The 25,373-nt window shown below is 36.7% G+C and overlaps 3 protein-coding genes across 7 annotated transcripts in view; 1 reads left to right on the top strand and 2 right to left on the bottom strand.

Annotated features, from left to right (window-relative positions):
* Positions 1-4,798: 4,798 nt before the first annotated feature.
* LOC306882806 (putative sodium-coupled neutral amino acid transporter 6) lies at positions 4,799-14,797 on the bottom strand. Of its 3 annotated transcripts, XM_079437703.1 has the most exons (16): positions 14,560-14,797; positions 12,891-13,012; positions 12,456-12,529; positions 12,061-12,113; positions 11,780-11,819; positions 11,028-11,106; positions 8,516-8,598; positions 8,359-8,417; positions 8,227-8,286; positions 7,511-7,561; positions 7,276-7,355; positions 7,085-7,185; positions 6,710-6,834; positions 6,495-6,639; positions 6,315-6,409; positions 4,799-5,568 (listed from the first exon to the last, which is right to left on the bottom strand). In XM_079437703.1, exons 1-16 carry the CDS (start codon positions 14,644-14,646, stop codon positions 5,485-5,487), a joined length of 1,338 nt encoding a protein of 445 aa, XP_079293829.1. In that variant the 5' UTR covers positions 14,647-14,797; the 3' UTR covers positions 4,799-5,484. The 3 variants fall into 3 exon arrangements, with proteins under 3 accessions (XP_079293829.1, XP_079293830.1, XP_079293831.1); XM_079437704.1 differs by lacking the exon at positions 12,456-12,529 and having other exon boundaries at positions 14,560-14,777; XM_079437705.1 differs by lacking the exons at positions 6,315-6,409; positions 6,495-6,639 and having other exon boundaries at positions 14,560-14,783.
* Positions 14,798-14,859: 62 nt separating this feature from the next.
* LOC306882651 (tRNA (guanine(37)-N(1))-methyltransferase-like) lies at positions 14,860-17,810 on the top strand. The gene is made up of 5 exons (XM_079437450.1): positions 14,860-14,898; positions 15,150-15,778; positions 16,678-16,802; positions 16,895-17,537; positions 17,667-17,810. The coding sequence occupies exons 1-5, from the start codon at positions 14,879-14,881 to the stop codon at positions 17,720-17,722; spliced, it is 1,473 nt and encodes a 490-aa protein (XP_079293576.1). The 5' UTR covers positions 14,860-14,878; the 3' UTR covers positions 17,723-17,810.
* A 46-nt stretch (positions 17,811-17,856) lies between these two features.
* LOC306882294 (CDK-activating kinase assembly factor MAT1-like) overlaps positions 17,857-25,373 on the bottom strand; it is a 24,647-nt gene continuing 17,130 nt past the window's right edge. For all 3 annotated transcript variants that reach the window (XM_079436828.1, XM_079436827.1, XM_079436829.1), the window contains one exon: positions 17,857-18,242. In XM_079436828.1, coding sequence (XP_079292954.1) covers positions 18,128-18,242 — 115 coding nt within the window. In that variant the 3' untranslated portion in view covers positions 17,857-18,127. The remainder of the gene's footprint in view (positions 18,243-25,373) is intronic.

Genomic DNA, 25,373 nt, shown 5'->3' with positions numbered 1-25,373 from the left:
GCTCTAGAACTATAAAGTCTCTAGATGAAAGGCTCACTGGTGTCAGATGTGACCTTTGACCTCTCTCTATCTCTTTTCCAGCTGGTGTAAATTCAAAGGGGAGACTCCAAACTCTCTCTTCTCTGTTGGTGTCAGTGGTCTTATGGTGGTGTGGTGAATCTCAGACCTTAGACAATGAACTGTTTATTCTATATGGGATGCTGAGCTTTGGTGGTGATGCTGGTGTAGCACCAGTCTTAGCCAGCAGGAGACGCTAATGCTCAACGTCACTGTAGCTTTAATTATTAAACCATCAGGCCTACATGTAGTTTTGAAATGTACATGTTCAGTTTCTTAATGGATGGCTTTGTAGTGCTACCATAAGTTGTCCTGTGACTTTGTTGTTCCAGCTGTCATGCCCTTGTATCTCAGCATCTTTCTCTCTCTAGAGTTTTGTGTGGTATGAAACCGTATTAAAGCATGTATTCAGCACCAAATCACCTTTAATGGTCTTCATGGTTAGCCCCCTCCTGAGTCTTCATTAAAGAACTGCCCTTTTCACCTGGAGCACAGTGTGGGAGAGTTTAAATTCAGGCCATTTTGACGAGCAGAACTGTTCTGGTCACAGTGGTTTTATTGAAATCTGGCAGTTCATGCACTCAGAGATTTCCAGTGTGTGAATATGTGTTCAGAGCACAGCAAATGTGCATTTCAGGACCTGTGTGTGTATAGTGGGCCTCTGGTGTTATTGTGTCTGGTCACAAGGCAGCATACAATAAACCATAGTAGAACTAGTTGTATTTTTGATGGTTGTAAGTGAGAAAGTCTGGATTTGGTACATGTAAACAGTTTATAATATAATATAATAATTTAACAATATATAATAGTTTTATTTAACTATATATATATATATATATATATATATATATATATATATATATATATATATATATATATATATATATATATATATATATATATGCTGTTCTTTTGAACTTTCTGTTCATCAGTTCATCCTGAAAAAAGTACACACACACATATATATATATATGTACTTTTTTCAGGATAATTTGATGAACAGAAATTTCAAAAGAACAGCATTTAACTGAAATAGGCAAGTTTACATCTATAGCACATTTCATACACAGTGGTAATTCAAAGTGCTTTACATAAAAGGAAGTGACATAGTCATTAAAAATAATAATAATCACAACAATAAAAACAGGGAATTAAAAATAATAATAATAATCACAACAATAAAAACAATGATATAAAAATTGATTTTAAACCAATTTAAAACATTTAATAATAGAAGATGATTATACATAGTGCAATCAGTTCGGACGTAGCACAGTGCTCATTCAATAAATGCACAGCTAAACAGATGAGTTTTGAGTCTGGATTTAAATGTGGCTAATGTTTTAGCACATCTGATCTCTTCTGGAAGCTGGTTCCAACTGTGGGCGGCATAATAGCTAAAAGCGGACTCCCCTTGTTTTGTGTGAACCATTGATATTTCTAACTGACTTCATTCTAATGATCTGAGTGGTCTGTTAGGTTCATATTCAGTGAGCATATCTGCAATATATTTAGGTCCTAGGCCATTGAGTGATTTATAAACGAGTAAAAGTACTTTAAAATCAATCCTAAATGTAACTGGAAGCCAGTGTAAGGACCTGAGGACTGGTGTGATATGCTCAGATTTTCTGGTTCTAGTCAGAATCCTGGCAGCAGTTTTCTGGCTGAGCTGCAGTTGTCTAATGGTCTTCTTGGGAAGGCCGGTGAGGACACATTACAATAATCCACCCTGCTGGTGATAAAGCCATCAACAAGTTTCTCCAAGTCTTGACTGGAAACAAAACATCTAATTATTGCAATGTTTTTGAGATGATAGTATGCTGATTTAGTTACTGCTTTGACATGACTACTAAAACTAAGGTCTGTCTCCAGAATCACCCCAAGATTTTTTACTTGATTTTTAGTTGTTTGATCCCTACAGTCAAGGTATGCATTCACCTTGACAACTTCATCTTTGTTTCCAAATGCAATGACTTCAGTTTTCTCCTTGTTTAACTGAAGAAAGTTCTGGCACATCCAACTGTTAATTTCATCAATGCATTGGCAGAGGGAGACAATGAGGCTATAGTCATTTGGAGATAAGGCTAGGTAAATCTGGATATCATCAGCATAGCTGTGATAGGCAATTTGGTTCTTTTTCATTATTTGACTTTATTTGACTTAGTGGGAGCATATACAGGCAAAACAGGAGTGGTGAAAGAATCGAGCCTTGTGGGACTCCACATGTCATGGACGTCCACTTAGACTTATGCTCGCCTATACTCACATAATAACCTCTCCCTTCTAAGTATGACCTGAACCATTTGAGTGCCATCCCAGAAAGCCCGACCCAGTTTTCCAGTCTCTCTAGAAGTATGTTATGATCGACAGTGTCAAACGCAGCACTAAGATCTAGTAGTACCAGCACTGATATTTTGCCAGAATCAGAATTGAAGCGAATATCATTATTATCTTAATGAGTGCTGTCTCTGTGCTGTGATGCGCACGGAGACCAGATTGAAAATTGTCCAGGTATCCATTTGAGTTTAAGTAGTTGTTCAGCTGATTAAAGACTACCTTTTCAATAATCTTACCTATGAATGGAAGATTTGATATGGGTCTATAGTTGCTCAATATTGTGTTATCAAGATAGTTGCTCAATATGGTGTTACTTAACAACTGCAGTTTTCAGGGAGTTTGGAAAAGTCCCAGAAAGAAGTGAGGCGTTCACCACATCTAAGAGATCTGCTTCTAAACAGTTAAGCACACTTTTGAAAAAAAAGATGTGGGAAGTGTGTCAAAAAGAAAGCTTTTGTAAAATTGTAACATTATAAATGTCTTTTCTGTCACTTTTGATCAATTTAATGGATGCTTGCTGAATAAAACTATTAATTACTTTAATTTCTTTTAAAAACAATACAATGCAAAATTATATATGAATGATATAAAATTAAAAATATATTATATTATATATGAAATAATTATGAAACATAATATTATATATTTATAATTTCTTTGTACACACACCATAAAATAAAATAAGTAAAATAAATAAAATAATATTGCATATAAAGACTCGTTGAGATGTGGGTGAGGTATTTATGGGTGAAAGGCCAAAGTGTGTGTGAGTGCGTGTTTTCTGGCTGGTATTATTACTCAGTGTTTGGGAATGGCAAGAGCTGCGGCACGAGGGCGTAAAAGAAGAAAAACTAAAATTAAAGAAAGAAGTAGAGAGTGAATGATGGAGTGAGTGTTTGGAGAGACGAGTTTAAAAAGAGTGACAGGGAGAGCAAGCAGAGAGGACAGAACAGTTTTAAAGCAGAGGAGAAAGTGTGTGACCCAGGGTAAGTGTGAGTGAGTAAAATTAACTCCAGATGTGATGTGGTCTCAGCTCCGAGAGCAGAATTAGAGGTTTTAGAGGGCAGAGAGAATGACAAAAGAGGAGAAAAATCTTAGAAAACACTCAAATGTCACTATAGAGGTAAGTAAGGTAGTGTGTGTGATTGGATGTGTGTTTGTTTCTTCCTAGCAGAGTCCTCAGAATGATTTACTGAATGTCTGTGACACAGGGAGCACGGTTACTGATAGACCGTGAAAATCAATTCAGGAGGAACGAGAAGAACAGAGATGCAGAAAAAAAGAAGTCCAGGGAAAAAAGCAGATGTCAGAATGAAAGGGCCAATTGGCATGAAAGAAATCAGACAGATGTACAGCAAAATCACCTTCTTTAGGCAGAGGTTAACAGTCAGCAGATGTTTCTGTTGGTGTGTGTGAATATGGACTGTGGTCTAAAGGTAAAGCTATCACTACAGGCCTGAATTAAGGCTGAAAAGAGACATAACTCTTGCCTGATACCCCAGAGAATTGGATCAAATTTTCCACTCATTTAAACCTAGCATGAAATATTGTTTTAACGGCTTTTTCTTCATACATGTTTACTGAAAAGGCCCATATTTTTAAATATCTTCTCCTACTTATGCATTTGACTTGCAAACCCTGTCATTTTAAGTAAATAGATGGATCTGACAAAACCTGTAATATAGTTTTAAAAAAAAAAAAAAAAAAAAAAATGCATTTAATAATACAATGATATATTATTTAAATCCATTATATCTGTTGCATTTATTGGTTTTAATAATCAATAGTTTTTAATAGTTTTGTGTTGTATTAGTATAAAATTTAAAAAATAAAATGATAAAGAAACAAAATTAATTTTAAAAAATGTCTGGACATTACTAATAGAATTAAAAAAAAAGTAAAACATGACGCGTTTTTGTGTGGTACACCTGAACATCAATCCTCTGCACTAGTATAAAAAAAAAGAAATTGTGATTCATGTGATTGGTGATGTCAGTCAACCATGTAACACAAATCTGTTTTTTTTTTTTCTCATCCTGAGCCACAAGATGAATGTTGCTTTAATTACACACCTCAAGAATAACAAAACTACCATATTTCATTAAGTACATGTAAGGTTGTGCACGTGTGTTTGTGTGTATCGGTGTTATACACTGCCTTACATTGGGCGGCCTCTCAAGCTAATGCAGCATATTAGAAACAGCAGAAGAGAGCAAAGGCCAGAGCCTACACACACACACAGAGCATTTGTTTTCCATTATCTGGCATACAGAGAACCCTCTGTCCAAATCAATGAAGAAAAATCAGCCTGTCTATCAATCTTTCTCACGTGAAAACCAGCAAAAACACACACTAATGCTTGGATCTCATAGACTAAACATGGATCACAGACTCCATTCCAGATGCCAGTGTACAAGAGACTTTTAATTCTTATTTCCCTTTATTTATCGAAATTCACATAAAAATACATCAAAATGGACCTTTTGGACATGTAAACAGTTGTGATGGTACAAAAAAACACTTGTATATTTTGAATGTATTTTTTCTTCATTTAAAATAGAAGTAACATTTTGAATTCTAAATTGAATCAACAGAAAATCTTTGGGATTAGTGTGTTGGAGAAGAAATATCCTGAAAGTTCTTTCGTTTTTGACTTCTAAAGACAGTGGCTAATCATTAAATCAGAGCATAAATCTGTATAAATCTAATATCCCACATTCAGCTATTGTAAAATCGGCAGTGCAGTTGCTTCATTCATTGGTCCCAACTGTCTTTCTATGGATGACAGTAACCATCTGATTCAAAGATTGTCAAACTCTGCTGTCATTCAGACATAATATGCATTTCAGTGCTCTGCTGGACATTTTGAATTTGATTGTGCCTCTGTTCAGTATTTAAGTGTCATAACAGTGCTATGAGAACATGAGATTTGTCATAAGAGCTCAGGCTCATCTCATTGAGATTCCCTTAATTTGGTTCAGAAAAGAGTCTCTGCCTGGTGTGTAACCTGTAAAATAAGGTTTCTCTTCAAGCCAGGATGAGTTGAGTTCACCACTCGTGCAATACGTCCCACAGTAATGATGTCAAAGGTCAAGGATCTTGAACCCAGGAGACAATGATGACACACAGACTCAGCACACCAACAACCAAACCAACCGCCATCAGAAAAACCGCCTAGAATGAAAAGAGAAAGTTGGAAAAGATGCTTATGGGAAAAAAACTAAAGAAAGCAAAATAGTATCAACAAAATAATCAACATATCAAGTGTAAAGAAAAACATGAAAACCCATTGTTCCAAGTCAGACATTAAAAAGGTCCAAAGGTTTGGGGAAAGTAACATTTTTCATAAATATTTGTATTCCATAAGAATGCATTAACCCGATCATAAATGATAGTAAACATTTATAAAGGTTACCAAAGATTACAAATAAATGTAGTTAAACTTTCTATTCATTCAAGAATCCTGAAAAAATGTATTATGGTTTCCACAAAAATATTACGCAGCATAACTTTTTTTTTAAAACATTGATACCAATTAGAACTGTTAGTTAAGCACCAAATCAGCATATATGAAAGGATCGTGTGACACTTAAGACTAGAGTAATGGCTGCTGAAAATTCAGCATTGCCATCACAGGAATAAATTACATTTTAAAATATATTAAAATACAGTAGAAAACAGTCATTTTAAATTCTAATAATATTTTATAATATTACTGTTTTTACTGTATTTTTATAAAAAAAAATGAATTCAGCCTTGGTGAGACTTACTTCAAAAACATAAAAACAAAATCTTTACTGACCCCATTTTTTAGAACAGTAGTGTATTTAAAAACAATTAAAGAAATTCACTCAAAATCAGTGGTCTTCTGCAAAGGAATTCATGTATGTGTTACTGAATTTATGTAAGACTTTAGATACCCCTGCTGAATTGAGAGATCTGATTGGCTCAGAGCTGATTCTCAAATAAAACATTCCAGGATACACAAACAGCAAACATGTGGAGGTTGTAGAACCTAGAATCAGAAAAGAAAAGGTATGCACACACACACATTGAACTAAACAGTAAAACACATAGAGAGTGTATGGACACACACTCACCCACCACACCAAAAACATTCCTAATGTCAGGGACGAAAATAGCAAGCAGCAGCACAAGAGTGAGGACGAAAAAACAGGAAAGCGAATGAAAGAGCCAGGAGAACTCCCTCTCTCCCCTGCATAACATTAACAGCGCTTTACGTGCCTGAAAGAAAGAGAGAGAGGATGCGTTTTCTGAATTTCTTAAATAGTTCACAGTCTGGCGTTTGACTTACTGGGAAGTGAATGAGCGGCACGGTGAACAGAACGGCCAATAAAATCGCAAGACGCACTGACATCACCACAACATCCCGCGGTAGGTAGGTGTCATATCCTAGCAACAGCTCAGATTCCACGTGTGCTACAAATAAACAACATTTGATCAGATCAATCCATTTATCTTCCTCATCACTTACAGACATCATTTAATCTTTTAAAAAATCTCCCTGTCACACAAGTTAAACTTGTTGCTTTGGCAGCTAGCTGAAATAAAATAAGCTTTATTTTTATATTTTATTTCAGCTGAGGTTTATTTCAAGTAATGAAAATTTGCCTTATGTCTTTACCCCTTTGTTGGAATTAAAACTGTAAGGTCACGTCAACATTCTTACTGTAGAAGGTGAGGTATCCAAACAGGGCAGAGATCAAATACACCACAAAACTAAGAAAGATGCTGACATTCGCCACTCTCTGCATTCTCTGCTTTGTGGGTCTAAAAAACATACATAAATGCATATAATAAGGCAACAACAGGTTATATATGTGGCAGATGCACAGAAAAAACAGCAATGAGTGAACTAACCTGTGTAACTCACAGTAAATAGGTAAAACTGCCGTATGGCACAAGAAGGAGAAAGCCATTGTTGGGACAGCATAAGCACTCTGTAATGCACACACACACAGTCATTTCTCACCCTCCTGCGTGTGTGCGGTTATGCTATAATATTACAACTAATATTTGGGTTTCTAATAGTCCTGCAAGGCAGACTTTAAATCAAAACATAGCTCGCCTTTCTCAGAAAAACACACACACTCACCTTACTAGAGATCACAAACATCTGTGGGGTGCATTCAGAGGTATTTAAGCTCTGGGGATAGAAAAAATTAAATTAATGTGAATTATTATATGCAGCTGAATATCGGCACACTGTTATAAATAAAAGCTTTGATCTCTGGCTTAAGAAGTCAAAGACCACTTCCCTTATTTAAAAACATTCTACATCCTGTTTCTGATTGACTGGATCCAATCAGACTGCACAAAATATCTGAGAGTAATGACTAATTGTTTATAATTTAGCACCATGCCAGCCCTCACATCTGTATTTGTTGTGAAAAGCAAGTAAAAAACCGGAAAAATAACTAACTAAACTATATAGAAACAAATAAAAACAAAAATTTATACCAGGCTTTAAAGCCCATCTTTAATTATAAAAAAATCTAAAACTAAAGCTGGTCTCACTTTATTAAAATCTTTTCATACAAATCAACTAAAAAGTAAAGAGTCCTTGAGAAGTTCAAGTAAAAAAACAAAGAACTAATAACTGACAGTTGAAAAACAACCCTTCAGCCTCAAGTCTGTTGTGAGAAAAAAAAATATAAAGTTAAGAGGAGGTTCTATAGCTAAATTTAAATAAATAAATGGAACTAAACTGTCTATTGTTCTGGAGCTGCCTGAATTGTTTTGGGTATTAACGTGGAATGTTTGGGCAAGCGGTCCAGCTGTGAGGGGTGTGTGTGTGTCTGTGGTCTTTACCAGGCTCACAGTAGAGTTAATTGGCAGCGGGCAGGGAATGGACCATTTTTTCACCACCACCTGTGTGAGAGATGAAAACATTAACATAAGAAAGAGAGAGAGAGGGAGAGAAAGCGAGAGAAAACAACTCACCACTACAGTAAAGAACAACATGAAGATGAATGCGAGACTGCTGGTGTATCCCAGGAAACCTGAAGAGGAGATGATACAGTGATATACACTCTCTCACACATGTACAGAATAATTACAGAAACAAAACTGACAGTCACTCAAAAAAAATGACACTCACCAATCTTAGGAAGTAGAGCCAATGGCAACACTACAATTAGAGTCACTAAAATCAATAGTGTAACACCATCCTCAAACCACTTTCTAAGGAGGGCAGAAAGAAAATGCATGACAAAATGGCACAAAGGCTTACACACCTTTCAAAATGTTTAAAGATTAAAACACATAGAGAGTGTACACACTTTAAAGATGCTTCAAAGATTAAGCAAAATACACGTAAAGCAAAATTAAGCAAAGTGTTTTATTATTACTGTGCATTCAATGTGTAGTAAAATGTTATTTGTAGCCGTTTACTGACTTATGTGAATAACACACTTTGGTAAAGACTACTGCATTTATACTAAAGTCTATTTTACCTAGATGTGTAATTATGGCCTTTATTTCTCTTGACACAAAGATTATTAACAGCACAGCACAATGTTAAAACAGGGTTAAAACAACAAGAAGACGCGATAGCAGCAGATGTATACCTCACTGAGAATAACTCTAGAGAAAGCAGGTTAAAAAGTCATTTCTGCTGGAAACCAAAGGAGTTCATTAAACAGACTCATCCGTTCATGTTATCTGTTTACTACAGATGAGGTTCAGCACCTCCGACCACCCTCTCCAAATAAATGTCATATTCCTCATTTTGCTGCAAAGAAGATCAGTGAACTGCAGTTTTCATCGAGACGCAATGTATTCTCATGTCAGGCTTTGAAATGTGTTAGATATGGCATCATGGCAGAAATGGCAGAGAATATAACAGGGCCAAAGCCACCCAATTAACCCTGTGCTGCACTTCTCAGAGCGGAGAACATCATCTCTGCGAGAGTGGGGATAGGGAAGGGGCATCAGCTGATTTTAGCACAATTTACTCCCCTAACAGGTTACAAATGTGGCATGTGATGAATATAATGAGGCTTGATGTCACTTAGCCTGTGGTCATGTGTGGAATAGCAAAACACTTGCTCAGATGACACAAAAGAGTCTTTTTTGATCAATATAATCCACTCTTGCTAGATAAAAGTATCAATTTCTACTGAGCCCATACTTGAGTGTTTTAAACTTATGGATGTGATATCAATCACAGAACACTTGTCTGCTTCCCAAATCAACCGTTCAAACATTGCAATTTTGGAAATCTCCACATCTAATGCCAGAAATTCCTCCTCAGATTCTCTCTCATTGTCCAAGAACTCCTGAATCAGGGCTCGCTTTCTTACATTAATAAGAGAGAGCAAAAATAAAAAAAAATTTAGGAGACATTCATACTTTTATTATATTACTTATATTTACATTGTTCCAAAACTACTACAACTAAATGCTGTTCTTTGAACTTTCTATTCATTAAAAAAAAATGAAAAAATGTATCATGGTTTCCACAAAAATGTGAAAAAATAAGTAATGTGTATGTGTGTTCTTTGAACTGGGAGACGGAATCGTGAACAGGTTGGTGTGTGAGAGATCTTGAGTTGATCTCCTGTGGTTCTGTCTTAACAACAGGGAGGTACTAGACAGCCTTACTGGTCCACTTGAAGAAATGAAGATAAATTACTCCACTAAAAGAAAAATGTTATTTTACAGTAAATGACTAAAGTTTCAAGCGTTTATACTGTGGCCGCTTTGTGATTTTTGCTCCTCCCAGAGAGATGGAGTAGTGATGTTTGTGAGTGTCTGGGTCTGGTCACAGTAATTGTGCTGGTAAAGGGGATCTTGGGCAGGCACGACTCTCGTTGGGCGGAACATGTGTGAGATTTACGTGAACGGACCTGTAATGGAAACCAGGTGCGTGGGGACGGGGCACAGTTGAACCACAGCTCAGAACAGCGACTAATAAAATAATGACCGTTACATTCTTTACTCTGGAATACTTGCTCTTTTCTCTCTTTCAGAAGCTCGCTTAAAGGCAGAGAAGTGAGAGAAAGAGTGTTTTTCTGCCAGTCAGTGAATGACCTGGTGTGAAAGTGTCCCCTTCTATCTCTGTTCCTGAATCATGTTTCTATTTTGACTTATAATGCAATCAAGATGTAAAACTTGAAGATAGAAGTGGACACTTTCACACATGATCCTTCAGAAATCATTCTAATATGCTGATTTGCTGCTCAATAATTTATTTCTATGATTATCAATGTTGTGCTTCTCAATATTTGAGCATTTATATAAAATAGAAATCTTTAGCAACATTATAAATATTTTTACTGTCACTTTTAATCAATTTAATGCACACTTGCTGAATAAAAGTATTTAAAAATATCTTACTGACACTAAACATTTAAATGGTATTGTATCTTCCATTTTAGTCTGATTTTTTGTCTTCCAACTGACACTGTAAACAAAACATTTTGTTGGTTGCTCGGTTTCTACTTTTTGATATGCTCATTTTTAACATTATATGTTCTGATTGGCTAATATTGTTGCTTTGTAACAAATGTAAATTTCAGTGAGAACAGAAAAAAAAATTACTTGACACTAAAAACATGCCTTGCACATTATCAGAATGAAGTGTGAGGGTGTGGTATATATTTTTTTACCCAGTATTCTCTGTGCTCATGAAGCCGGTGATGGCAGCAGGCATTTCAGACTTCAAGATGTACAAGTAGGTGGACATGGCTAGAGAAGGAGAATGACAGCTCATTATATATGCAAGCTATGCAACACCTCAAACACATACTATACAACACCTCATGATGCCAACATGCATAACAATATGCTCAGAAAAACCAAACCATTCCACAGACAGAAACGCACAGCCTATTTAAAAACAGCACAGTGCTGAGGTCAATATACACTAACAGTCACAAGTTCATATCATACGGTCATATATACACACAAACGCAGATGATTAACAGATAGTTTGATTAAAGGATTGGCTTGTATCCAGATTGGAAACCTGACTGCAGCAAAACACTTGCGCTCACACAAACACACAGTTGTTGCCATTCTAAAGGCAGTGTGAAAGGGAGATGGATTTTATGTTAAGCAGTTTTGGGAGATTAATGATAAACAAAATTCAGTTTTACTGCTACTAAACACCACATAGCACACAGAATACTCACTACTGTTCACAGTGAGTAGCAGTGTTCAGAGAAAGGCAGACAGAAAGAAAAGGCAGATTTTTACTTTTCTTATAATTCACTTTTATCAAGTATACCTGCCCAATAAAACATGTTGAGGAGACTCTGCATCAGGGCATGTAGTAATTCTAAGTTCAGAGTTCAAAGGTTAAGTAGTATGGCTTTAACCATATAAACAGTTAAATACAAGTGAAAGTGGAAAAACTCACCTCCAATGTTCTGAATGAGAATAGTACAGGCCACAAGAATCTGCTCAAAACAAGTGAAAAACATGCTTTATGGGAGTAAAAAGGCGCATTTTACTTCTATGGTGTATTCAGTTATGATGAGTAGAAAGATAATGACCTCAGACACAGATATTTATTCATCTAACAAAATGAAACATTGCAGTGCATCATTACAACTTAACTGCAAGCAATTTTCAGACAAAGACATAATCAGATAAATAAAGCATTGTGAGCTAGGTATTAGATCTGTGATATTAACCAACCTTGCCAGGTCTGTTGAATGCTCTCTCTCCAAGAGCTTCATAAGAGTTGATGCCTAGCACACATAAACATATGCAATAATGAAGCCTGGTTATAATGTGTAATCAGGATTAAAAATTGCCTACAACTCCTCTGTGTGTCAGCAGAGATTCATCACCTGATGTAGAGTTTATGAGAATAAGTGTTTAGGATCACTGAGATACTAGTATAACTTTTTTCCCATTATTTTAAATTAGTTTTTAATTTTTGTATTTTTAGTTTTAGTATTTTTGTGTTTTTAGTTTTTGTGTAATTTTAGTTAACTATAATAACCCTGGCGAGGGTTTAAATAAACAGTTGAAAGGTAAACAGGATTATGCGGGTTAATGAAGTCGTCAAAAGTGAGAGCTGATATTACTGGTCTTGTCACAGAGGAGCAGCAGGAGATGGACAGAATAAGCAGCCAAACTGGAGACCACCAGCAACAGAACACTGTGAAAAACACAAGCAAATTTGAAAAAACACTAGCTCAAATGACTGTTCTGTGTCAGACACTAGAAAAGCTCAATTGAAAGCATTCGTGGGATAATGCTTGTTTCATATAGTTTGCGATCATTTCGACTCATCCCAGATTTTTCACTTGTATCATTGTGTAAAAATGTCTGTTGAATGGAAAATGTTTTGCATGGCTCTGTTTATGTGTAAGGTATGTAATTGCCTTACTGGAACTACTATTTTTGCGTTAAAAAACTGAGGGGTGCATCAAAACAATTTTCTGTAATCAACATTATGCCACAAAAGTTGTCAACACAGCTGAACTTGTATTGAATCAGAAACACTATGTCTGTGGTACCTGAATCCGATGATGCCCGTATTGGCCATAGCATAAGAGAGACCCAGGATGCCACTTCCCATGATGGCATTCATCAGATTAAAGGCAGAAGACCAGAAGGACGCACCTCTAGCCTGAGCACCCTGTGAGGAAGTTAAACAGACCAGGAATTACGCAACAACATATCAGATCACACTGGAGCAAACTGAGACAAAATAGATCCTAGACGTTATGCAAAGCATGCAAAACTAATGTCATTACTGTCTGCTTACACATCAAGTTACTGAAAGCACAAAAGGAAGTGAAATCTTTGCAAAGACAAAATAAAAATGCATAAGATCAGCATGTGATGATGTGAAAATGATTAGAGAGCATGAGGCAGCAAATGACATTATACACATACTCTTCTCCATTTCCAAGGAAAGCATTAGAACACAGCTTTATGGTTTTAGTGGAACATCAAATATATTTTGTAAATACTAGTACCATATGGGATGCAAAATTTACACTGCATTTACTTTAATAATGTACATTCATTTACTCATTATTTGACATGTCTGATATTTCTTTTCTTGAAGCCCCTGTAAAGCACTTTGTAAATGTTGTTTTTTGTATACTTTGTAAAAAAAAAAAAAAAAAGTCTTAGCTGGGAAGCAGTGAATTTTACATTATTTTAGCAAGAAGAATAAAAAGGTTGACACATAACCTGGACACACAACCTTTATTTTCTAATATGTGACCCTGGACCACAAAACCGGTCATAAGTAGCACAGGTATATTTGTAGCAATAGTCAAAATTACATTTTATGGGTCAAAATTATCGATTTTTCTTTTATGCCAAAAATCATTAGGATATTAAGTAAATATCATGTTCCATGGAGATATTTAGTAAATTTCTTACCGTAAATATATCAAAACTTTATTTTTGATTAGTAATATGCATTGCTAAGAACTTCATTTGGACAACTTTAAAGGCCGTTTTCTCAATATTTAGATTTTTTTGCACCCTCAGATTCCAGATTTTCAAATAGTTGTATCTCAACCATACATCAATGGAAAGCTTATTTATTCAGCTTTCAGATGATGTATAAATCTCAATTTTGACAAATTGACACTTAAGACTGGTTTTGTGATCCAGGGTCATTGTTTATGTCCAAAAATTCTAAAAATGTAATAATATAATAAATACATCAAATATAATACATACATTTGGAACACATTTCTTCCACATAAGGAAAAAATCCTGCTTTGTTCAATCATAATTATGGCATTATGACACTGCTCCGGGTGTGTTCACGTGTGTGTACTTGTATGAGTGCTAATTAATTACGACATGAATCATTATAACAAGTCACGAGTCACGCTTAATTAAGTATAAGTCTAAGTTTCCTGTCATAGTTATAACTTTTTTTTTTTGTGAATTTCATGGCATAATTAAAGCTTGGTTTTTGGCGAAACAATGAAATGGGCTTCCAAACAAACAAACAAATAAATACATAAATATATACATACATACATATTATTAGTTTATATATGCATACAAAAATATTAAACAGGTGTCAGATTTTCATTATTTACAGTTATTATTTAAAAATATGCTACTGTGGGAAACAAAAGGGACAACTTTCGTTCAATGACACTTATTATTATTACTAATAATGTTATCAGGAGATGACAGGCTGTGGTTTACCTGTGCTAAGAGCGGTCTGCTCTCCTCTCCGATGGGTCCATACTCGCTCCTCGTCTGCACGCTGTAGTTTGCGTCGTTTTCCCACATGTTCCGCCGTTTAGTTTACTCTTCTGCTCGCTCTTAGACACGAGCGGGGCCGTCAATTCATGTGTCCGGCTCTAATACCACCGGCTCCAAAAGACACTCAAGCAAACGTAAACATCGCTATTCACGTGATTATAAAAGAAGGTCACGTGTCCACTTATATCGCACGTCACAGACCAATCACGAGCCGAAGACTCGGTCGCTTAGAAATGACGTACTGTAAAAGCGTGTTCGTATGGCTGCCGGCTGGAGAGGGTGAGCAGTGACAGTTTCATTTGTTTATATTATAAAAAATTAAAGTTATGTTTTGAATTGAATTGAATGAATTGCACGGTTTAAGCTCTGTGGCTATAGCAGATAATCATGTAGTTTATGTAGCAAACAGTCTGCTGTTAAAATGTTCCTTTATTTAAATTGTTTTGTGAATGGCTTAACGAAAAGGTTGCAAATTCTTCTTTTTGTCTCATTAGACACTTTTGTACTTTATCTCTGTCTCTGACCAACAGATCTGGCAGACTTTTGTTCCTGTTGCAGAAACATCGCAGATGTGTCTCTCTTTCTCAGAAAGTGAACCAATTTGCAAGAATTTCCCTCCAGTTCTCCACTCTTTTCCAGCCTCAGAAAGCCATGAGTGACCAATCACAGACTGATCTGGGGCTCTACAAGCCTCCTCAGACAGTCCGGGGCATGACAGAACTGGACCGAGCAGCTTTCAGTCAGACAGTCAGTGTTCCTGCCATACAGATATCAACCAGTGTTCTCAACAAAGTGGTGAAGAGTTTGAAGAAAGTGGCACTACAGAGACCAGGGCTCAAACGGGTTGTTGAGGAACACAGTGACGATGGAAATAAAGACAGTAGTGAAGGAGAACATCGGCTGCTGCTATTGGACCCAAACAGCATCACATCTGCAGATTCGTTTGGCAGTGAGGAGGCAGAAGCTCTGAAAGCACATGGGGTGCCTCAGAAGATCCAGAAGTATGAACTGAAACTCACCTATGAGAACCTTAAGAGTGAGGAGATACTGCGAGCTGTACTTCCTGAAGGACAGGATGTAACATCAGGATTTAGTAGAGTGGGCCACATTGCCCACATGAACCTGAGAGACCACCAGCTCCCCTACAGAAAACTGATTGGTGAGAAGATATGATAAATGAACCAATAAATCACCGTAAAGAGATTTCATCCAAAATTCTGTCATCATGTACTCACCTTCATGTTGTTCCAAACCTGAATTACTTTTTCTTTGATCACAAAAATATATTTTTTTAAATGTGTTATGTGAAAATCAGGTCCAGTGTTGTGTGACATTTATTCTTTTGTGCTCTGCATCAGAAGAAAAATCATACAAATTTGATTGTAAATGTAGTATTATTTATATACTACTGTAGTTACTGTAGTTTTGGAGCAGTCGTGGCCTAATGGATAGAGAGTTGGACTTGTAACCCGAAGGTTGTGGGTTCGAGTCTCAGGCAGGGATTTTAGGTGGGGGAGTGAATGACCAACACTCTCCACCCTCAATACCACGACTGAGGTGAGACCCCCCAACTGCTCCCCCGGGCACCACTGCTCCGGGTGTATGTTCACTACTGTGTGTACACTTGAATGGGTTAAATGCAGAGCACAAATTCCAAGTATGGGATATTTTTAGATTTTTCCTTTAATTCACATTTTTAGTAGGTTGATGTGCTTTTGAATTTTTTTATTAGTATTATATTTGGGTTTCATTTCAGTTCAAATTTAATTCCAGTTATTAATTTCAGGGTTTAAACTTATTGCTAATTTTCATTAGTTTTTAATCTATTTAATATTTGTATTTTTTATATAATTTTTTAAAATCAAATCATTTTATTTTATTTCAACTTTATTTCAAATACCAAAAATATTTTTAATAGCTTTAGTTGTAGTTAACAGTATTCACCCTGATTTGGAATGACATGAAGGTAAATAGTTTATCATTTTTGGCTAAACTACATTTACATGTTTAATTGATCAAATTCAGGTCTTTTTATGGGCTTTTGGTGTTTTGTTGCAGGCCAAGTAATCATAGATAAGAACCCTGGCATTACTTGTGTGGTCAACAAGACCAACACCATTGATTCCACTTACAGAAACTTCCAAATGGAGGTTCTGGCAGGAGAGAGTAACATGGTAGCAAAGGTGAGTTCATCTAATATATAGAGTCAGCATATTCAGTTACATCAGATTTCAAACATACATCTGTCTGTAATCTATCTTTTATCCTCTCTCAGGTGCGCGAGAATGGCGTGTTTTACGAGTTTGATTTCTCTCACGTGTACTGGAACCCTCGACTGAGCACCGAACACGAGCGCATCGTTTCCCTTCTTCAGCGTGGCGATACCGTCGTGGATGTTTTCACTGGGGTCGGTCCGTTCGCAATCCCAGCGGCCCGTCGAGGCTGCGAGGTCCTAGCTAATGACTTAAACCCTGAGTCCTTCCGTTGGCTCCAGCACAATGCTAAACTCAACAAGGTTGACCGAAAAATAACATCATTTAACATGGATGGACGGGACTTCATCCGGGGACCCGTACAGGAGCGCCTGCCTGCTCTAATGAAGGGATCACAAAAGATTCATGTGGTGATGAATCTTCCCGCACTGGCTCTCGAGTTCCTCGATGCCTTCAGAGGTCTGCTGAGCCCGGAGTCAGACCAGAGTCTTGACAACCTGCCGCAGGTGCATTGCTACGGGTTCTCCAAGGAAGATGACGCTCAGAGGGATGTAGTGGAGCGGGCGGAGGCGAGTTTAAAGACTTCCCTGCGAGAACAGTGTTCTGTGCACCTGGTGAGGAATGTGGCACCCAATAAGGAGATGATGTGTGTGAGTTTTACACTGCCGAGAGGGGTCTTATACTGCACACACACTCAAGACAGAGGTAAGAGACTCTCACATTTACTGGAGTCATTTGGCAGCAGTATTAAAACATGAAATAAGAACATACACACCATGCCATAATAAAGATAAGTTATTTCAGCTGTGCTAAAACGTGTCTTTTTCTCCATAGACGTTTTGGAGGAGCCGAATCCTAAGAAACAGAAGTGTGAGGATCCGACAGACTGAATACACTCAATGTTCCCTGTTAAACTGTTTTGTTTTATTTTTTTGTTCTTTTAATTTTTTTTTAATAAATCATCATTCCATGCGAGTGAATGCTGTTGCTTTTCTTTGAGAGGGTCACACAAACAACACTGACACACAGAAAAAATGTGTTTATTTAACAGAAACAGCATTACAAAAATAAAAAAACTGATCAACAAAAATATCTGTACACCTATTAAAGCTTATGTCACTCTTCAACAAACTCCAGGGTATTCTGAAGCTGGCCCTCTGAATGAGTCATATTCACAAGGAGTCCTTCACAGGAATCTTTCCCAAGCATCCAAACACTCACAGCCTCTCCCTTTGCTTGTCAGTGAGTCTTTAGGAAGACTGATAAACAGATGGAGTGGCGGTAGTTCTGTAATATCATGAGGGGAAGAGGCCACTGAAAGCATCTTGTATGGCACGATGGCATGCCAGTCCTGATGTATAACCACCAGCCTGATCCTGCGGAGACGCTGTGCGCACATGATTCAGATACCTGGACATGAGAGAGGACGATTAGGTGTAACAGTGAATAGCTTAACAGTGGTTTGCAAACCCACAATTTTGGCTTCGAGTATAATCGGGTTAATCCTCTAGAGGGAGCAGCCCTGTTGTTTTACACACGAGTCCATGGATTTCACAATGACAAGAATAAATTTAATTTTAAAACAGAAATAAAATGTATCAAACAAAAATATCAGCTGTTCCTACACTGTTCTTATACAGTTTCTGAATATAATGTGATATAATACACTACTGTGCAAACGTTAGAGGTCAGTAAGGTTTTTTTTTTAATGTTTTATGCTCACCAAGGCAATTAGTTGATCAAAAATAAGGTAAAACAGTAATACTGTAAAATTATATAATTTAAAATAACTTTTCTATTTTAATGTATTTTAAAATATTTATTTCTATGATGGCTGAATTTTCAGCAGCCATTTCTTCAGTGTCACAAGATCCTTCAGAAATCATTCTAATATGCTGATTCCTTATTATCAGTACTGAAAATGACAGTACTACTAAATACTTTTGTGCAAAACAATGATTTGTCATTTTTGTCTAACATTTGTTTGAAACATATTTTGTAACAAATGTCTTTACTATCATTTTTGATCAATTTAATGCATCTTTGCTGAATAAGATGTATTAATTTCCTTTAAAAATCTTGCAAACCTCAAACTACTTTGAATATTATACAGTTGGGCTAAAAAGTATTTAGTCAGCCACCAATTGTGCAAGTTCTCCCACTTAAAAAGATGAGAGAGGCCTGTAATTTTCATCATAGGTACACTTCAACTATGAGACACAGAATGGGGGGAAAGAATCCAGGAAATCCCATTGTAGGATTTTTTATGAATTAATTGGTAAATTCCTCTGTAAAATAAGTATTTGGTCACCTACAAACAAGCAAGATTTCTGGCTCTCACACACCTGTACCTTCTTCTTTAAGAGAAAATGGAAGACATACAAGACCACTGATAATCAAAATGATCACAAGAACGGTGAGCAAAAATCCCAGAACCACACGGGGGGGACCTAGTGAATGACCTGCAGAGAGCTGGGACCAAAGTAACAAAGGCTACCATCAGTAACACACTACGCCGCCAGGGAAGCCACACTACGCCACACTATGCAATGCCAGACGTGTCCCCCTGCTTAAGCCAGTACATGTCCGGCCCGTCTGAAGTTTGCTAGAGAGCATTTGGATGATCCAGAAGAGGATTGGGAGAATGCCATATGGTCAGATGAAACCAAACTAGAACTTTTTGGTAAAAACTCAACTCGTCGTGTTTGGAGGAGAAAGAATTCTGAGTTGCATCCAAAGAACACCATACCTACTGTGAAGCATGGGGGTGGAAACATCATGTTTTGGGGCTGTTATTCTGCAAAGAGACCAGGACGACTGATCCGTGTAAAGGAAAGAATGAATGGGGCCATGTATCGTGAGATTTTGAGTGAAAACCTCCTTCCACCAGCAAGGGCATTGAAAATGAAACGTGGCTGGGTCTTTCAGCATGACAATGATCCCAAACACACCGCCCGGGCAACGAAGGAGTGGCTTCGTAAGAAGCATTTCAAGGTCCTGGAGTGGCCTAGCCAGTCTCCAGATCTCAACCCCATAGAAAATCTTTGGAGGGAGTTGAAAGTCCGTGTTTCCCAGCGACAGCCCCAAAACATCACTGCTCTAGAGGAGATCTGCATGGAGGAATGGGCCAAAATACCAGCAACAGTGTGTGAAAACCTTGTGAAGACTTACAGAAAACGGTTGACCTCTGTCATTGCCAACAAAGGGTATATAACAAAGTATTGAGATGAACTTTAGTTATTGACCAAATACTTATTTTCCACCATAATTTGCAAATAAATTCTTTAAAAATCCTACAATGTGATTTCCTGGATTCTTTCCCCCCATTCTGTCTCTCATAGTTGAAGTGTACCTATGAAAATTACAGGCCTCTCTCATCTTTTTAAGTGGGAGAACTTGTACAATTGGTGGCTGACTAAATACTTTTTTGCCCAACTGTATATTCATAATAATATATTATGAATATTATAATGAATATTATACATGTAACAATGCATAAAAAATGTAATTTCTTCATTCGTACATTCTTCTCCAAATTGACAACTACTGGTTACCCACAAAGCATCAGGACAAGCGTCAGAAACCTAATGCTTGTGGGAGGGACTCTGAGATCTCACACTAGCCCAGCACCCCCAAAACTCTCCAGCAGCTGGAGTCCACAGCGGCCATTCATTATGAGAGAACTGAAAATTACATGTAAACTGATACTACAGTGAGAGGGAGAGAAAATGGAATGAGAGAGCGTGATAGAGGGGGTCAGGTATCATCAGAAACACTTAAGCTCCTCTCAGCTTCACACGCTTTCTAAACAAACAGAGATTACTGAAGCGCTGGACCATGAGCTAATGCACACAGAATGCTGCTTCAGTTCTCCGTCATTAATCCACACATATCATTCCACAAGTGAATCACTGTTAGCACTTTTTAATCCAGATTCAGAAAGAAAGTGGAACAAAATAGTCTTTAAAATTAAAAATTGATTTATCTTTATCTTTTCGGAAAAAAACTAAAAAAGTCAGTAAATAAAAGTTGACTTTCACAAAATGGTGTATGTCCACGTCCACCTCACCTGTGGTAAAAATAATTGCAAATTATAAATAAATTGTATAAACTGTATGTTTTCCACATATTATATATTGTAAATTATTTTCCATAAATTATAAGTCTTATAATTTGGGTTTGTGGTTGTGTGAAAATGAGTTTGAGGTCAATATGATTTTTGAAAGAAGTTTCTTATGCTCACCAAGGCTGCATTTATTGGACCAAAAATACAGTAAATATTGTAAAATATTATAATAATTTTAAATCAATTTTAAAATAACTGTTTCTGTTTAATATATTTTGAAATGTAATTGACTGACCAATAAGTGACGAATGTGAGGGTTTGGACTATGACTTAAATGCTTAGGAGGATATTACTGGTTTCCTGACGCTGGCTCCAGCTATCTTGATGTATACTTCACAAGATGGACATGTTGCTGACATTGCTCATGTTGTCAACTGGATGAGGTAAAAATTCTAACATGAACTAAGCAGTTTTGTTTGTTAAATCATGCAGCTGTATTAGTGTTAACACACAGTGGTGATGATGGTGTGTGTGTGTGCGCTCTCCGTCAGAGGGATCTGCGTGTCTTGCCAGCCTTTAATGCCTAATAGAAGTTGAGAAAGACTTTCCGAGCACAGGATTCAGCACAGAAATATTCCCTCAGAAAAAGCAGAGAAAACTCTCAAGCAGCTGCTGGACAATCTGTCATTTTAACAGGGTCAGTGTCACACACACATTCCTCAAACAGATCCGGTTGCCCGCACTGCTATGTCAGACACACATATATTAAACTACAACTCATCCATGACGCAAATATCCTCATCAGAGTTCAGAGAGCAAACTCATCTACGCAGGAGCCAAGAGACGACCTGGGTCATTAAAACTTACTGGTCCGAAGGTATATTGCTGTTTACAGAGGCAGCGTGTGTCTGTAATGCATGAAGACGTGTAGCATGGTTTATGTTTTAAAGAGAGACGGCGACAACTAAGTCTGAATGAGGCAAACGAAAACACACCCATACACATCTGGGAGGTCATGTGTGAAGATTCCTTGCGCAAAGGAAAAGCCACACCACTGTGAAATACAAAATTCACTCAAACCTGTGGACTGCGAGAGAGAGAGAGAGAGAGAGAGAGGGAGAGAAGGTGAACAAGTTTAGTTTGTCTGTCCATTTTTCCACAATGCACCCTAGGGGTATGTTTTAAAAGCTCAGCTCTCTCTTGCTACCTCTTACATACAGAAACAGGGGCCATTTGCAAGCCAAATTTACTCTTGAAGCCAAGGCTAGAATCTTTGTGTTAGGCTTGTTTGCATATGCAAATATCAAATCTCAAAATGCAGTTTCCAAAAAAAACAACAACCTTACAAACAAGGAGAGATGGATGGAAGACGTGTCTGCAGTCATTGACCCTTCTAGACAAGCATATTATAAATCTGATGGCCTGGCCCTGAATGCTGATTGGTTAGAATTGGTTAAATCCAGCCGTGCTGCAAAACACTAAATAATAACAATTATGATATGAAACACCTTTTAGCTGTATAAAGCATCTAGAATTCTGACACTATTCTAGGTTTTAACTGTTTGCCTTGGACATGGTTATCTTCACAATACCTCTTGTTCTTTATTACCTAAATAAACAACAATCAACCAGATTTATGTCAGAAAACACAATAAAGCTACAGACCCTGTTCACACATGCTCCCTCTTCTGACCTGCTGATGGATTACTTCCTGTCTAGCACAAGATGACTTCCTGTATGGCAAAGTGTGTTTCTGTAGAAAAAGTAGTCTAAACATTGGCATGGCAATGAAAGACAAGTCCTTAGCAATTGCTGCAACCTGAAGAAAATTATACTAAGAAATTCAGGAACTCATGAAAACTTTTCATTTATAATTAAAAATCAATCAATCAACCAATGTGTTCGATTTAAAAAATAATGCAAAATAGAAGCGCTGTCACTAGAGGTTTCAGCCTCACTGCATAATTAAGCACAACACAAAATAAAAAATAAGGAATAGAAGTAAAAAATAAAAATCACTGCATGTTGTCAAACTATTTGGAACATCTACACTACCTTTCAAAGTTTTTTAAAAGAAATTAATACTTTTATTTCAGCAAGGATGCATTAAATTGATTAAAAAAAAGTGTAAATATAGACATTTATAATATTACAAAAGATTACTATTTGAAATAAATGCTTGTTCTTATTTAAACTTAATTTATCAAATAATATTTAAAAAAGGTATTGCAAAATTAATGTACAGCACTGCAAAATTGATAATAAATGTTTCTGGAGCACCAAATCAGCTGATTAAATAATTTCTGAAGGATCATGTGACAATGAAGATTGGAGTAATGGCTGCTGAAAATACAGCTTTGCTATCACAGAAATAAATTACATTTATATATTTTAAAACAGTTATTTAATTTTTGTCACAATACTTTTTTACTTTTTTCCATGTAATAAATGCAGCCTTGGTGAGCATAAGAAACTTCTTTGTAAAACATTTTCCTGAACCCAAACACAAACAGACTCACATACAAGCTGTGTCCTGTTGAATAACAAATGCCTCTTAAACTAATTACCTTATCCAAATCTCTGCAGACACATCTCAAAACTTACCAGAGACATCACTCAACACTGACTCTGTGTGTGTGTGTGTGTGTGTGTGTCTGTGTGTCTGTCTGTGTGTGTGTGTCCTGAGAGGGATTGATGGGAAGATTACTGATCCATGAAGGGAGACTTGTACAGCCAAAACTTATATTTATATGCAACATTGTAAGAATAGAAGGACATAATTTAAGGCGCAGATATCTCCCCAAAAAACTTTGCTATTCAAACAATACGCACACAGATGCAGCTGACCGCACTTGAAAACATCATGTGTGGAGGAAAGAAAACTTCAACCCAATCACCTCCTTTCAAGACGCAAACGCACACAGCTGTCTTTAATAAAATGCCCCACCCAATCTGTATTTATACAGGTACAGAACAGGGACGGACACAGAGGACGGGGTTCGCCCCAGGGGTGAGGAGGAAGTGAATACATACATGACCCTCCAAAAACACAAACCAGTCCAACATAAATCTCCACTAACTCACTGTCAAAACACACTAAGACAAATAGCAAAAACCAATCCGTTTCTCTGTCAACCTCAGACACACACACACAAATACTCAGAGACTCGTCCGCTCTTGACTTCAAAAGACTGAAGCTGGAAAGAAAAAAAGAAGATTTCAGAACGAAAGAGAAAAAGAAACAAAGACAGAGTGATCCACCCTATCGTCTCTTTTCATAACCCTCACTCTTTTTCTTCTCCTGTCCTCTGCTTTTCAGCCCAAACCACATCACAAGATCCTCTGCTGAAGATTCCAGTGTATATCTATCTGTCTGTATGTGTGTGTGTGTGTGTGTGTGTGTGTGTTCAATACAAGTTAAGCTCTGTCAACAGCATCTGTGACAGAAACACACTTACAATGGAAGTCATAGTTAAACTTAAGCTTAATTTGCATTCAAAGGTGAACAATTATTTTTTTCATGATCACAATTCTTAGAGATCACACAAAGATTAACATTCTGTCATCAGAATTTTCATTTTGGGTAAACTATCCCTTTAATACTTTAGTCATCAGTAGCCTAACAAAAGCGGTTTTATTTGACAAAGTAGGTCACCTCATGGGAGCATGCTGAGATTATTAAGAAATTATTATAGAGGTAGGATATAGTAAACAGCATTAGCAGAATAAAGATCATTGCATTAACGAGAGGACCTAATATACACTAATTTAGCTTCAAGACTGTGTGTGTTTGAGAAGAGTGTGTCTTACAGACAAAGTTAAACTTAAGTGAAGCATGAAAATGCAAGCATAGCAAAAATGTCAGCAGACTTCCTGTTTACCCTGGGAGCAGTGCACCATGGGAGATGTGGTTTATTTGTTTAAATAAGAGGTAATTTATCTCTGTCAAAAACACACTCTCAACAGAAAGGGAACAGAGAAGGTACAAAAAGGAAACAATATCCTTATGTAAGTATTAAAAAAATGCCCATTAACTTACTGACATACTGATATAATATAATATAAGTAACACTTTACAATAAGGTCTCATTTGTTAACATTAATGCATTAGTTAACATGAATGAACAATAAGCTATGTATTTGTACAGTATTTATTAACCTTTGTTAAAGTGGATTAATAAAAAAAATGTGCTTATTAGCATGCAATTCACTAGCATGGCTACTGGTTTGTTAATACTTATAAAGCACATATTAATGACTCATTCTGCATGACCATATATTTACTATACATTTACCAATATGTTTACAGCTATTAATAAGCAACAAATTATGAGATTGAGGCCAATATCAAAGCTAATATTTAGTTAATAGTGAGAATTGGTCCTCAAACTAAATTGAGACCAAAATAATTTTTTCATTGTTAGTCCATGTTAACTAATGTAGTTTAGTAATGTTAACCAATGAAACCTTTTTGT

The sequence above is a fragment of the Barbus barbus genome, assembly GCF_936440315.1.
Source record: "Barbus barbus genome assembly, chromosome: 16".
Taxonomy (NCBI): Eukaryota; Metazoa; Chordata; class Actinopteri; order Cypriniformes; family Cyprinidae; genus Barbus; species Barbus barbus.
Note: the sequence above shows the minus strand (reverse complement) of the source record. Positions and strands in the feature narration are given on the sequence as shown.